The following is a 13639-nucleotide window of genomic DNA, read 5'->3' as shown; positions in this document are numbered from 1 at the left end:
GGGTAAAGTGGATGTGTGGTCAAATACTGAGATCCAACATTGAGGGTGACCTGTCCGGTGGCGTCTCTCAAAAACAAATGTTTGCACTGCCTTAGTGATGTCACTGCAATCTACAGAAGGCAGGAGAGACCAAAAATGTCCCATGTATTTCACAAAGGAGAGCTTTCCTTTATCAGGGATATCCGTTTTACAGAGTCTCTTTATAACGGCATGAAGCAGAGGTTTCCATATGCGAGTACCGTATATACCAGTGATGGCGAACCTTTTAGAGACAGTGCCCAAACTGCAATAAATAAGTGGGTTTTGGATTGCAGAGTGCCAACACTGCAATTTAACCTGAATACTGAGGTTTTAGAAAAACAACTGTTACATTAGTGCACGCTATAGTCTAGAGCACAGAGCTTGTAAGCACTGCACTCCAAGCCTAAGATACTAGCCACTGATTGCAGTGGAGGTCTGTTCTTGAGAATGGAATTTTTTTAATAAAGTAAAACTGCAAAGTTGTGTGTTTTTTTTTTTTTTTTTTTTTTTTTTTAACAACCTCTTTGCAGTTGTAACCCTCTATCGTAATGAGAATAATCCTTTAAGCCAGGGATGTCAAACTCAAATACACAGAAGGACAAAATTACTTTTGGAATTCTATTGGAATAATGTTATGTAAGAGCAGTAAAAAGCATATTGCCCAATTGCCTAACTTAAATATGTAAAAACAGGATAAAAAAACCTTGAATAAAACAATGATTAAAGTATGATGCAAACAAAAGTGCCCCCAAACACAGCATTATAGCCCCACAGTACCCTCCACATGCACATCATAGTGACCCTACTGTACCCCTTCCCTCAATCCCCCAACCAAAGAATGGTGTCCCTAGCACAGTATGATTCCCCAACTGTAATCCCCACACAGACCTCCATACTGTGTAATGGGCCCCCTATTAAAAAAAAAAAAAAACTATTCCCCTTCTCCTGCTGTTCTGGTCTCTTCATATTAGTCTTGCCTGTGGGCACGCTCACCATCTCCTCAGCACTGGGAGGACTGTGTGCCCCCCCCCTCTTTAAGCTTCCTCTGTCACTGCTAATGTTCCCTTCATAAAAAAGAAAAAGTGCTATTGTAAAAAATATATTCCTTTTTACAGCAGAATGTTTGTTTGTTTTTTTTTTAAGAACGGTTTCCCCACAATGCAAATGGATGGATCTTTACATATGCAAATACATTTCTATATGACTACATATACAAATCTGAATGAAAATGCACATATTTAATAAATATAACTACGCTAGTGTTATGAGAAGCAAGTAATTTGTGTTCTTTAAAGAATAAGTTGATACTGTAAGCGATTGGATGATCACTTTAGTCCCGTTAAAGAACTTGTACAGTAAAAAAAATAACCATAAAAAGCCCCTTGCTCCCATTAAAAATAAAGAAATAGAAAAGGTATTGATGTGTCCGTTTAAGTCTGATCTATTAAAATGTAAAATTAACCTGATCAGGTAATGCTGTAAAGAGAAAAAATCGATATGCCAGATTTGCATAAAAAAAATTTATCTACTTCAAAAAATGGTGTCAATAAAAACATTCAGTTCACTACATTAACCACTTCGCACCAGAGCCTGTTTTTGCCTTCGTGACCAGGCCAATTTTTTCAATTCTGACCACTGCAAGTTTATGAAGTAATTACTCTGGAACGCTTCAACATATTCCCCTGATTCTGAGATTGTTTTTTCGTGACATATTGTACTTCATGATAGTGGTAAAATTTATTCGATATAACTTGTGTTTATTTGTGAAAAAATCGGAAATTTGGCGAAAATGTTGAAAATTTTGCAATTTTCAAACTTTGAATTTTCATGCCCTTAAATCAGAGAGATATGTCACACAAAATAGTTCATAAATAACATTTCCCACATGTCTACTTTACATCAGCACAATTTTGGAACCAACATTTTTTTTTTGTTAGGGAGCTATAAGGGTTAAAAGTTGACCAGCGATTTCTCATTTTTCCAACAAAATTTACAAAAACATTTTTTTAGGGACCACATCATATTTGAAGTCACTTTGAGGGGTCTTTATGACAGAAAATACCCAAAAGTGACACCATTCTAAAAACTGCATCCCTCAAGGTGCTCAAAACCACATTCAAGAACTTTATTAACCCTTCAGGTGCTTCACAGGAATTTTTGGAATGTGGAAGAAAAAATTAACATTTAACTTTTTTCACAAAAATGTTACTTTAGACCCAATTTTTTTTATTTTCACAGGGGTAACATGAAAAAATGGACCCCAAATTTTTTTGTGCAATTTCTCTTGAGCGTGCTGATACCCCATATGTGAGGGAAAACCACTGTTTGGGCGCACTGCAGGGTTCGGAAGGGAAGGAGCGCCATTAGACTTTTTGAATGTAAAATTTGTCTGAATAACTAGCAGACGCCATGTTGCGTTTGGAGAGCTCCTGATGTGCCTAAACAGTGGAAACCCCCCACATGTGACACCATTTTGGAAACTAGACCCCTTAGGGAACTTATCTAGATGTGTGGTGAGCACTTTGAACCCCAAGGTGCTTCACAGAAGTTTATAATATTGAGCTGTAAAAATAAAATTTTCACATTTTTCCCACAAAACCGTTTTTCATCCCTTAATTTTGCATTATCATAAGGGTAATAGGATAAATTGCACCATGAAATTTGTTGTGCAATTTCTCCTGAGTACGCCGATACCCCATATGTGGGGGAAAACCACTGCTTTGGTGTACGGCAGGGTTCGGAAGAGAAAGAAGCGCTATGTTGGCTGGGATAGGCCGCAGACACCATGTCACATTTGAAGAGTCGCTGACATGCCAAAACAGCAGAAACCCCCACAAGTGACCCCATTTTGTACACTACACCTCTCAAGGAATTCATCTAGGGAAGTAGTGAGTATTTTTTAATTTTTAAATTTATACCATTGGGCAGTGAAAAAAGCATAATTATATTTTTACCACAAAAAAAAATGTTTTACCCTCAGATTTTACATTTTCACACAGGGCAATGGGTAAAAATGGTGCCGAAATGTGTCACACAATTTCTTCTAAAAGTGGCAATACCCCATATGTGGCTGTATCGTACCACTTAGCCATACGGTGAGATTTGAGGGGGAAGGAGTGCTATTTGACAATTGGAGAACAAATTATTGTAGAATAGGCATTTGGATTTGGGACCACAAAATTTTCTGAATTTCTTTTGGGGGGCAAGGACCATTTTGCTTTTCCAGAGCCTTTCTGCTACCAGTAACTTGGCAGTCCTTTATATTTTTAACAGATGATGGACCTGAGTGGGGACTAGCTTTTTTTGAGGACTGAGTTGAAGCTTTTATTGGGAACATTTTACGTAACATTTATCCGGCGCTCTATGCTGAGCACTTACATCGGGGTTTCCATCTAAATTTCCAAGTGATGTAATTCAGATGAAACCCCTGCAGGATCCATTCACTATAATGAGGCAGCAGAGTTACTCTGGACTCCGTCTGGCCTCTGTTTAGTGGTGTCCTTTTTTTCAGAAGTGCACAAAACTGTGGCCAACCGCACTTTTATGCACGCCTAAAACAAATGACACCGTGGGATCACAGGCCAGATGGCATCCACAGTGGCCTATATCTGCCTCATTACAGGGAATCTTCCATCATGGGTTCTGGCTGAATCACGTATTTCAGAGATTTACACGGAAACTCTGGTGTAAGTGCTCAGCGCAGAGCACAGGATAAATGTGAACAGAGTCTTACTGGGATCTTTGGGAGACATAATAAACAAATCAGTAGCAGGTGAATAATTGTTTTATTTATTTTTTATGCCGTTCCTAGTGTGATATAACTGATTAGATTACTTTATTCTTCGGGTCGGTGCGATTACAGAGATACCAGATTTATATCGGGTTTTTATGACTGACAGCTGTCACACACTAAAATACGCTTTTTTTTGCAAAATCTAGTTTTTGCATCACCATATTTTGAGAGCTATAATTTTTCCATATTTCGGCCGACAGTCATGTGATGGCTTGTTTTTTGCGGGACGAGTTGACATTTTTATTGGAACCATTTTTGGGTACGTGACATTTTTTGATCGCTTTCTATTCCGTTTTTTGGGAGGTAAAGTTAACAAAAACAAACACTTCAGGAATTTTTTTTTTTAGGTTTTTTTTTATGCCGTTCTGCGTGTGGTAAAAGTGATCAGGCAGCGTTATTCTTCGGGTCAGTACGTTTACAGCGATACTACACTTACTGTATTTTTTTTATGTTTTGGCGCTTTTACACAATAAAACCATTTTATAGAAAAAAAAAATATTTTTTTTGCATTGCTTTATTCTGAGCGCTATAACTTTTTTATTTTTCGGCTGATGGAGCTGTATGGCGGCTTTTTTTTGCGGAACAAGATTGAAGTTTTCAGTGGTACCATTTTTATTTCTATTCTGCTTTTTGATCGCATTTTTTTCCACTTTTTGTTTGGCGATATGATGAAAAAGCATATTTTTTTGCTCCGTTTTTTATTTATTTTTATTACGGTGTGCACAGAAGGAGTTAATTAGTGTGACAGTTTTATAGCTCGGGTTGTTTCGGACGCGGCGATACCAAATATGTGTACTTTTTTTGGTTTTGTAATATACGGATTTATTGGTTTAATATTTTATTTATTTTTATTTATTTGATTTTTTTTTTTTTTTTTTTTTTTTTTTTTTTTTAATACCGTAGTTTAAAAACTTTTTTTTTTACTTAGTCCCTGTATGGGACATTAATTTTTATTTTTCTGATCACTGATCTCATGTAATGTAATAGACATATATTACATTACATGTGATCTTCACTGACTGTTTCAGTCTCCTGTCTGGCATCAGCTACATACAGGCTGAAGCCAGACAGGAAGGACACCATATATGGCAGAGCTGGAGGCGGTCATGTGACCTCCAGCTGCCATAGCAACCCCAGGTCCTCAAACGAAACGGAGGTCTTCGGAGGTAAGTAAGACGACCCCCTCTTCCTGCTGTCTCCTATATGCCGCGATCACTATAGATCGCAGCATATAGAAGACAGCAAAGGGTTAACATCACTGGGACCTGATCTAATCAGGTCCCGATGATGTACCCTGTCAGAGCTAACGCTCTGCACCGGAATCGCAGTGCTTGCAGGACCCTGGGGGTCCTGAGCACTGCGAGACCACCCACCGTTTTTAAACGTCGGCGCTGCACAGAGCCCAGGCAGCGCGGACGTTTATCTACAGTGGGCGGTCGGGAACCGGTTAAAAAAAACCCTCAAACGGCTCCATTGATTTAAACTTGCAGGTCTCGGGGGTAAATTACCACTTACATGAACTATGCAAGTCTTGTAACTTTGCAAACTTTCTGGCTTGGAGAATCATGTTGCCAAGTATTTTTTTACAGCACACATGAACAATATAAATTCTAATCCCATTGAATATATGGGGAAAATGCTTTCATTCAAAGCTACAACTCTACAGGAATGTGTATCTGTGGTCTCTGCTGTTACCAACAGTCAATTCTTTACATTCCATTTTAATCTATCTGAAAACTGCAGCTACATGGTGGTTATATTTTTGTGGCCGATAATATCTGCATATCTGACATCCTCCCTCCCATGAAGCTCAGCCAGAGGCTGCGCTTAGTGTGCACGTACCCCTAGTCCTCCTGCTATCAGTGGATTGCAATCTGCAGCGACCAGATGTTAAAGCATAGTGGATTAGGATCTCAAGAAATCCCATGCCCACTATGCACACCCCCCCGTACATCTGTTGATCACCCGCGGGCATGCGTCGCGTCCGTCCAGACTGCAGCATGTTAATTTCCGCAAGAGAAATTGGATCACTGTAATGTATAGGATGCGGTGAATCCGCATGGTTCAATGAATACATGCGGATTCACCTGTGTGCAGTGGTTTGGATGCAGCATAAAGTATACAGTGTTCAAAGCGCTGCCAATACCGATCCTGTGCACATACCCTAAGACAGCAGCCATGGAGGTTTTCAGCAGGTCTTATTGGCTTTCCGCGATCGCAGTGTGGGAGAGCCGATGGGAGGTGGTGCTTGAGCGCACAGACAGGCAGGCTATTTAAGCTGCTGGTTGAACAGTAACAATTGGAGCTAGCTCTAGTCAGGGCTGTGGAGTTGGTAAGCCAAACCACCGACTGACTCCACAGCACTGGTCACTACTGAGCATGTCCATAAAGTGCTGCACAGATTCATCTCAACTAAAAGCAGAGATCCTTAGATCAGGAACAGACATTTATAGGACCTTTCATAACTTTCCTAAACTTGTATGAAAAAATTTACAGCACATCCTGCATTGTACTACTGAACCCAATGTATTATATATTGTCGGAGTCGGTCCATTATATACAGACTCTACCAAAATGGACAGACTTCACAGCCCTGGCTCTTGTCACTCCTCTATAAAGTAAATGTTGGCTGTGTAGCATACCCAGTGTCTGCCCACTGTGGGGCGAGCTCCGCTTTCAGAGCTGACTCTATGCCTTACAAGTAACCTGTGACAAATATACTTTACTAACTGTTAAAGCGTAATGCAAAGTTGAGCAGCTTGTCGATCTGGTCTTCTCCCATGTCCTGCTGGATTTGTTTTAGTCACAGCTCTCTGCATTTACAGCTTTTAAAGGCATTGTAGCTTAAGGCAAATTATCAACTATCCATGGTATTAATAACTTGTAGATTTGTTTGGGTCTGACTGCTTGGACCTGCACTGATCAGCAGAGCCGGGAACTTCTATCCACATTAGAATTGTGCGGTAGTGTGGGCATGTGCTCCATTCATTTCACATAAGGCTGCTGAGTGCTGCGCACTCCACCACCCCCCAAGCAACCCCAAAGAATGAATGTAGCACCAGTTGGGCAGTCGATGGGCCATGCGATTTTGTAACTCGAAACCAATTTCCAATATTGCAGGTATAACTGGACAGCCCTATTAAGCTAGCGATAGATGTGAAATATCTGTTGGTCAAAAGGTAATTTAGCAGACTTGTTGGGAGCGTTTGCACCTGAGCATTCCTTTTTTTTCCAAGGCAAGATGGGCCTTCTCTCTCACCATAGAACACACTTGATAGGTTATGATGTTTCAGCTACCCACACCATCTTGTCAGCAAGACCCATACATATGGGCAGATTCAGCTGACATAAATCTGTCTTTGGGGGGCTTTTAGACTCAAGATATCCTTTTAGGGTTAAACATCACTGAAAATGCCACTGAGCTATTAAATGATCATGCAGCTGAATGCCCACATGGAAATTGATTCGTATAAGATACATTTTTATTCTGGAAATTTCCAAGTCAAATTACATTTAAATTTAATGTTGGATTGCACTGTATGTTATCCTTGCTTTTTACTTAATAGGTTGCGTTTACAACGAGAATCTACCATCCAAATATTAACAGCAATGGCAGCATTTGTCTTGACATTCTCAGATCACAGTGGTCCCCAGCTTTAACTATTTCTAAGGGTGAGTCTACCTGCTATGTGTTCACTTTTTGTATTGCTTTCGGAGAACTCTGCAGTTAGTGAAATCTGAAAATTTTCAGTGAAATCAACATGCGAAGTATTAAAAACCACACCAAAGGTCCACATACTCTGCACTTTTGTTTACATTTTTTGACTCTACATTGTTAGCGGTCTTGTACAGTCACATCTAGCTTGCTTGCACTGTAATACCCAGCATATTTTCCACAAGCCATTCCACGGCAGAAAATTCAGTGGGTTTGCCATGCATGCACATGCCTCTAACAGTTCTGTGCACAACAGCTTTAATGGGATTATTGCTGTGGCAAATCAGTGACGTTTCTGCAGCTCGACCATTCTGATAGGTGGGGATTTGACTGCCGTAAAAGCACTATCATGAGGTTAAGGCTTTTCCCAGTTATGATGTGAACACTTAAGGGGAGAAATAACTTCCAAAAAGTTTTCATTGTGGTCTTTCAGTTTTGACAGTTGCAAGTTGTTGGCTACTGGTGATTGCGTTTTAATTGCTGCAGCAGAGATTCTCCCTACATAGTGATAGTCCAGGCTGACTAGTAGCCACGATGTGTGTAGGAAAAAAATTAAAGGGATGTATCTCCCTTTTATTCAACACCAACAATTCTGATGGTAATGCATATTCTAATATAGCATGTCGACTAATGTTGGAGATTCATATACCTTCAAGAAGAACTATCCAGATTTCATGAATTCAAACCATTGAAAATGTGCTTTACATAGATTGAACTGATGTATACAAACAAGTTTTAGTGACTTTTAATAAACTTCATTACTAATTTTTATTTATTTTTCTTTGCCCTCCAGTTCTTTTGTCAATTTGTTCACTGTTATGTGACCCAAACCCAGATGACCCTCTAGTGCCAGAGATTGCACGGATCTACAAAACAGATAGGGAAAAGTAAGTATGCTTTATGTGATCAGTGACTTTGCTAAATTAAACCTCTTTTTTTTTTTTTTTTCCAACCCTGTATCTCAAAGTATAATTATATTAAGCAGCTTGCATTCTATGTGACTGCTTCCAAAAAGTTGTATGTTTAATTTATTAGGTACAATAGGCTAGCAAGAGAATGGACAGAGAAATACGCTATGTTATAGGGTAAGCGTATTTTACAGCATAGATTTATAAAATTACAAGCTTTGGTTGCTGCATGGATTACACTTCTGCTACAGATTAATTTAGAGGTTTGTGATTCCTGTTTGGTACTGTTGCATGGCCAAACTTGTAGCTGCCAGATGTAGGTATGTTTCCTTTAATCAGACTGCTTATGGCAGTATTATATGTGCATTTAAATGGGTGTCTGAGGCAGCTATCCTTAAAGGGGTTGTCCAGTCAAGTGTTGTGTGACTGCAGGCTTATGAATCCCCCCTCCACCCCCCCAGCACAGGCTCTGTGTGCTGCGGGAATTCGCCGGTAAGAGACCTGGGACCGGAGGGTATGTATGCATTATACATACCCCCGGCCAGTGGGCGTGGCTCCGCTCTCCATACACTTGTATTGAGCGAGGCCGCGCCTTCTAGTCGGACGTGCCCACTGGCTGTCCACGTCACTAGACAGGGTGTTGCCTCGCTCCTTACAAGTGTATGGAGCGAGGCCAGGCCCACTGGCATGTATAACTAATACATAGCCTCCGGTCCTAGGTCTCATACCGGTGAATCCCCGCAGCGCACAGTACCTGTGCTGAAGTGGTGCTTTAAGTGTAAGTCCTTAGAAGAGAAGAATTAACTGGGTAGAAGGGCAGAATGAGAAATAAGTATACAGTGCTACATAATGTGATTGCAATATAGTAGAGGATAAATAATTTTGATGGGAGTGGTTCTTTAAATTGTCAACAGGTCTCCATACGTTGTGTGCGCACAATGGTGCAAGTGTCAAGCATGATTTAACTGGATTGCTTTGGTGGTCAGAATACTCGGTGTGTAGGTGGCTTCCAAAACAGCACCTGGCTCAAAGTCAAGTCAAAGTGAAGAGCAAACTCTGGCCACTTTTTTGGCTTGGAGACAAGTGTTGCTTAAATGGCAGTGATACCAGATACAACCTCTGGATAGACGTGGAACGGTTTTGCAAAAAAGTTCTAATCCTGTACACAACCTCTTTTTAAAATGTTCTGCAGAATGAAATTACCTGTCCAAGTGGGTGTGATTAAATAGCATGGATTTTGTTTTTCTTCAATGCATAACTGGCCACTTGCTGTATGTTATAATCCTTTTCTGTATTGTTTTAGGTACAACAGAATAGCCCGGGAATGGACTCAGAAGTATGCTATGTGATGCTACCTTCAAGTCTAAATACACCTGCATTATAGCTGGAATAAAATAAACTTTAAATTACTGTTTTCCCCTCCCTTTCAGACCTCATCTACTTACCCCTTCCTTATTATTTTTTTTTTCTTTTATTTTGTGCTGCCTCCCTTCATGCACATGCTCATATGGGAAGACTTAGCTCAGCATCGGACAGAAACTTCTCTAGACTGTCAAGTAGTTGCCCGAATACAATTGCCCAAGATGTTTAATCTTATCAAACTGAGCATGTGTTAAAACATGGCCGTCGTCTTCACTGTAACTTGGTTATGAGAGAACCCCATTCTTCATTTCTTACTGCAGTGGTGAAGATTAGAGCCTTTCTGTTTGGGGTAGGGAGGGGAAAGGGTCAGGCAAAATTAAATAATAAAAAAAGTTATTAAATCCTCTTTGTCTTATTGTAGGATTCAGCAATGTGGATTTACTATTGATATTTTTTTTTGTTCAAAACCTCCAGACATTTAAGACTTTCATTTACTTTATGCTCATAACTGATGTTTTGGGTGCAGAGTTGGTGTTGAAATTATATAGCTGCAGAAGTAATGTATTTTATGCATGTCAATAAACATGACAGATTGAAATTAAAAGGTGAAACCCCATTGAATAACAAAGATAGGATCAAAAGTTTTTTGTAATCTTTCATTGAGGTTTTTTTTTTGTTTTTGGAGGCTGAGCTATTAGTTAATCTCTCTTCCAAAACACTGTTAATATAGCACTGAATAAAATGATTCAAACGTCATTGGATGACTGATCAACTAATAGCTCTTTTCTTTTTTTTTTTCTTCAATAAAGTTGCATAAACCAATGTGTTAGCTGCCTGAATTAATCAATGTTTGCAACCTTATTTTCTATGTAAATTCAACAAATCTGTGTGTATATAAAGTTTGGATTCTGTTTGACGTCAAATGATAGTGTATAGAGCATAAACTTTTTTTCCCCTCTATGTTCATTTAAAGCTGTTTATCCACTTATATGCCAAATCCGTCTCTTATTGCCCATCCTAGGCACGAATTCCAGCAATTAATATTGGACTGGCTGTGGGGGAGGGGGTCACTGTGGTTTAGAGTATCCTGGTTGTTTAGCAGATTGAACATTCATGGTATATTATCAACTAATAAAAGTTTTTCCTAACTTCTGGAATATTGAGCTGCAGATCATGTAGTGAGATTGGCGCTATTGGGACATAATAGTAAAGATTCACGTGGGCATCTTTTACACGGCCAAATCCTTGCTGTCATGTAGACATGTGGGACTGGTTGTGAAGCTTGTTTAAAAGTTTTTTTTTTTTTCTTTTTTTTTTTTTGTGAGATGTTAATTAGATTGAAAGGATTATTTGCTCTGCTGTTTACAAAATACGTATTTTAGTGCAAACAACAAGTTTAATCTCTAGGTGAAATATCATGAATGAATAAAAAGCAGTACTGTCGTTTTTTTTTCCATTTCACAATAAAAAAAAAAGCTGTCTGTGCCATTTAGTATTTCCCTCTTTTTGTTACAAATGTCGTACATAGCCTTGATGTCTTAAGGGCTTTTACTGTGCCTGTTAAGTTTTTTTTTTTTTTTTTTCTTTAAAAGAACTCAAAGCTGTCAATTTGAACAGATATAATCTTGTTCATTTTTGGTGCCTGTGTATACAGCTGTATGAGATATATTTCCCTTAAATTTTTAACAACTTTGTTAATAGATGAGCAAAAATCGGAAGGCACCCATGTAGAGGAAAAAAAAAAAAAAAATAACGAACTTTCACACATACGACTTGTGTTACAAAACTGTTTCAATCTGTATCTGTTTAAAATGGCAGCTAAATACTTAATTTCACCCTATTGACACTATTAGCCTGAAGAATAACTCTAAAGCTGCAGGTTAATAGCGTTACGGAGGTGCCTGAACACTATACTGAAAGAGCGGCGCCTGGGAGAAAACAAACTTTCAATCATGCAGGTGTGCCCGGAGCAATTGGTCCCCACTCACAGCACTGACAGTGGTGGCGGTAAGCCTGTCCCCAGTGGTGATTTAACATCTGGCTATGCACTGCAAGAGCCAGTAGTCAGTGCTGTGACATGCTTACTGCTGCCACACTACTGTGAGCGGTGACCGTTATTGCTCTGGACATGACTGAAAGCTGGAGGCTTTTGAGAGAAATGAAGTTCATTTTCCCACAGGTGTCACTCTTCAGTACTGTAGCCAGGCACCTCCATAAAGCAATTAACCTGCAGCTATATTTGTTAATCTGCAGGTTAAGTGTTTTGTTCACTTTTTAACCCCTTTCACCTTGAAACTTGTTTTCACCTTCCTGACCTGGCCAATTTTTTGAATTCTGACCAGTGTCACTTTGGGGTAATAGTTCTAGAATGCTTCAATGGATCCTGATTGAGACAGGGGTTTTTTTTTTTTTTTTTTTTTTTTTTTTTTTTTTTTTAACATATTTTACATCCTGGTAGTGGAAACATTTATTTGATATGACTTGTGTTCTTGTGAAAAAATCTGAAATTTAACAAATTGTAAAAATTTTGCAATTTTTAAACTTGTAATCTTTATGCCCTTTAAATTAGAGGGGCATATCACACAAAATAGTTCATAAATAACATTTCCCACATGTCTACTTTACATCAGCACAATCTTGGAAACAATTTTTTTTTTGTTAGGAAGTTACAAGGGTTAAAAGTTGACCAGCAGCTTCTCGTTTTTACTAAAAAAAAAAAAAAAAAAAAATTTTAGGGACCACATCACATTTGAAGTGACTTCGAGGGGCCTTTATGACAGAAAATACCCAAAAGTGACACCATTCGAAAAACTGTACCCCTCAGCTTGCTCAAAACCGCTTTCAATAAGTTTATAAACCCTTCAGGTGCTTCACAAGAATTAATGGAATGTGGAAGGAAAAAACACTACACACATATGCACGCACGCACGTACGTACGTTACGAGAAAAAAATAATAAAAAAAAGGTCTTAAGGGTAACAGTAGAAAATAAACCCCAAAATTTGTTTTGCAAATTCTCCTGAGCACACCCATACCCAATATGTGAGGGGAAAAACACTGTTTAGGAGCATGGCAGGGCTTGCAACGGAACAAGCATTATTGGTGTCTCAATGTAAAATTTGTTGCCATAATTAACTGATGCCATGTTGTTTTTTGAGGGCTGCTGATGTGCCTAAGCAGTGAACCCCCCCCCCCCCCCCCCCACACACACACACACACACACACACACACACACAAGTGACACCATCCTGGAACCTAGACCCCTCAGGAAACTTGTATAGATGTGAGCACTTTGAATCCACAGGTGCTTCACAGTTTATAACGTTGAGCCGTGAAAATAAAGAAATCACATTTTTTTCCCACACAATTTTTTTTTTTGTTAGCTCAAAATTTAGCTTTTTCACCAGGGTAACAGGAGAAAATGGACCCCAAAATTTGTTGTGTAATGTCTCCTCAGTATGCAGATACCCCTATATGTGGTCTAAAACTACTTTTGAGACATAGGGAGAAAGCGCTATATTGGAGTTCATGTTTTGCTGGACTAATTTGAGGGTGACATGTCACATTGGCAGAGCCCTAGAGGTGCCAGATCAGCCGAACCTTCCCATCAGTGACTCAATTTTACAAACTACACCTCTCAAAGAATTCATTTAGGGGTGCAGTGAGCATATTGACACAAGAGGTGTGGCACAGAATTTTATACCATTGGGCAGTGAAGAAAAAAAAATAACATTTCTACCACCAAAATTTTGTCTTAGCCCCCCAGATTTTACATTTTCACACTGGGAAATGGGTAAAAATTGCACCAAAATTTCTGCAGAATGTAGAAATACCCTATATG

General features: G+C 39.1%; 1 protein-coding gene across 1 annotated transcript in view; it reads left to right on the top strand.

Annotated features, from left to right (window-relative positions):
• The window catches only part of UBE2D3 (ubiquitin conjugating enzyme E2 D3), a 58043-nt gene extending 46791 nt beyond the window's left edge, over positions 1 to 11252 (top strand). Inside the window, exons 5-7 of the mRNA XM_073639180.1 lie at positions 7381 to 7486; positions 8323 to 8416; positions 9741 to 11252. Coding sequence (XP_073495281.1) covers positions 7381 to 7486; positions 8323 to 8416; positions 9741 to 9786 — 246 coding nt within the window. The 3' untranslated portion in view covers positions 9787 to 11252. The remainder of the gene's footprint in view (positions 1 to 7380; positions 7487 to 8322; positions 8417 to 9740) is intronic.
• The last annotated feature ends 2387 nt before the right edge of the window (positions 11253 to 13639 follow it).

This window comes from Phyllobates terribilis, unplaced genomic scaffold, assembly GCF_046119375.1.
Source record: "Phyllobates terribilis strain yellow unplaced genomic scaffold, ASM4611937v1 Scaffold_1__5_contigs__length_1240528914, whole genome shotgun sequence".
Taxonomy (NCBI): Eukaryota; Metazoa; Chordata; class Amphibia; order Anura; family Dendrobatidae; genus Phyllobates; species Phyllobates terribilis.
This window is presented reverse-complemented; position numbering and strand designations above follow the sequence as displayed.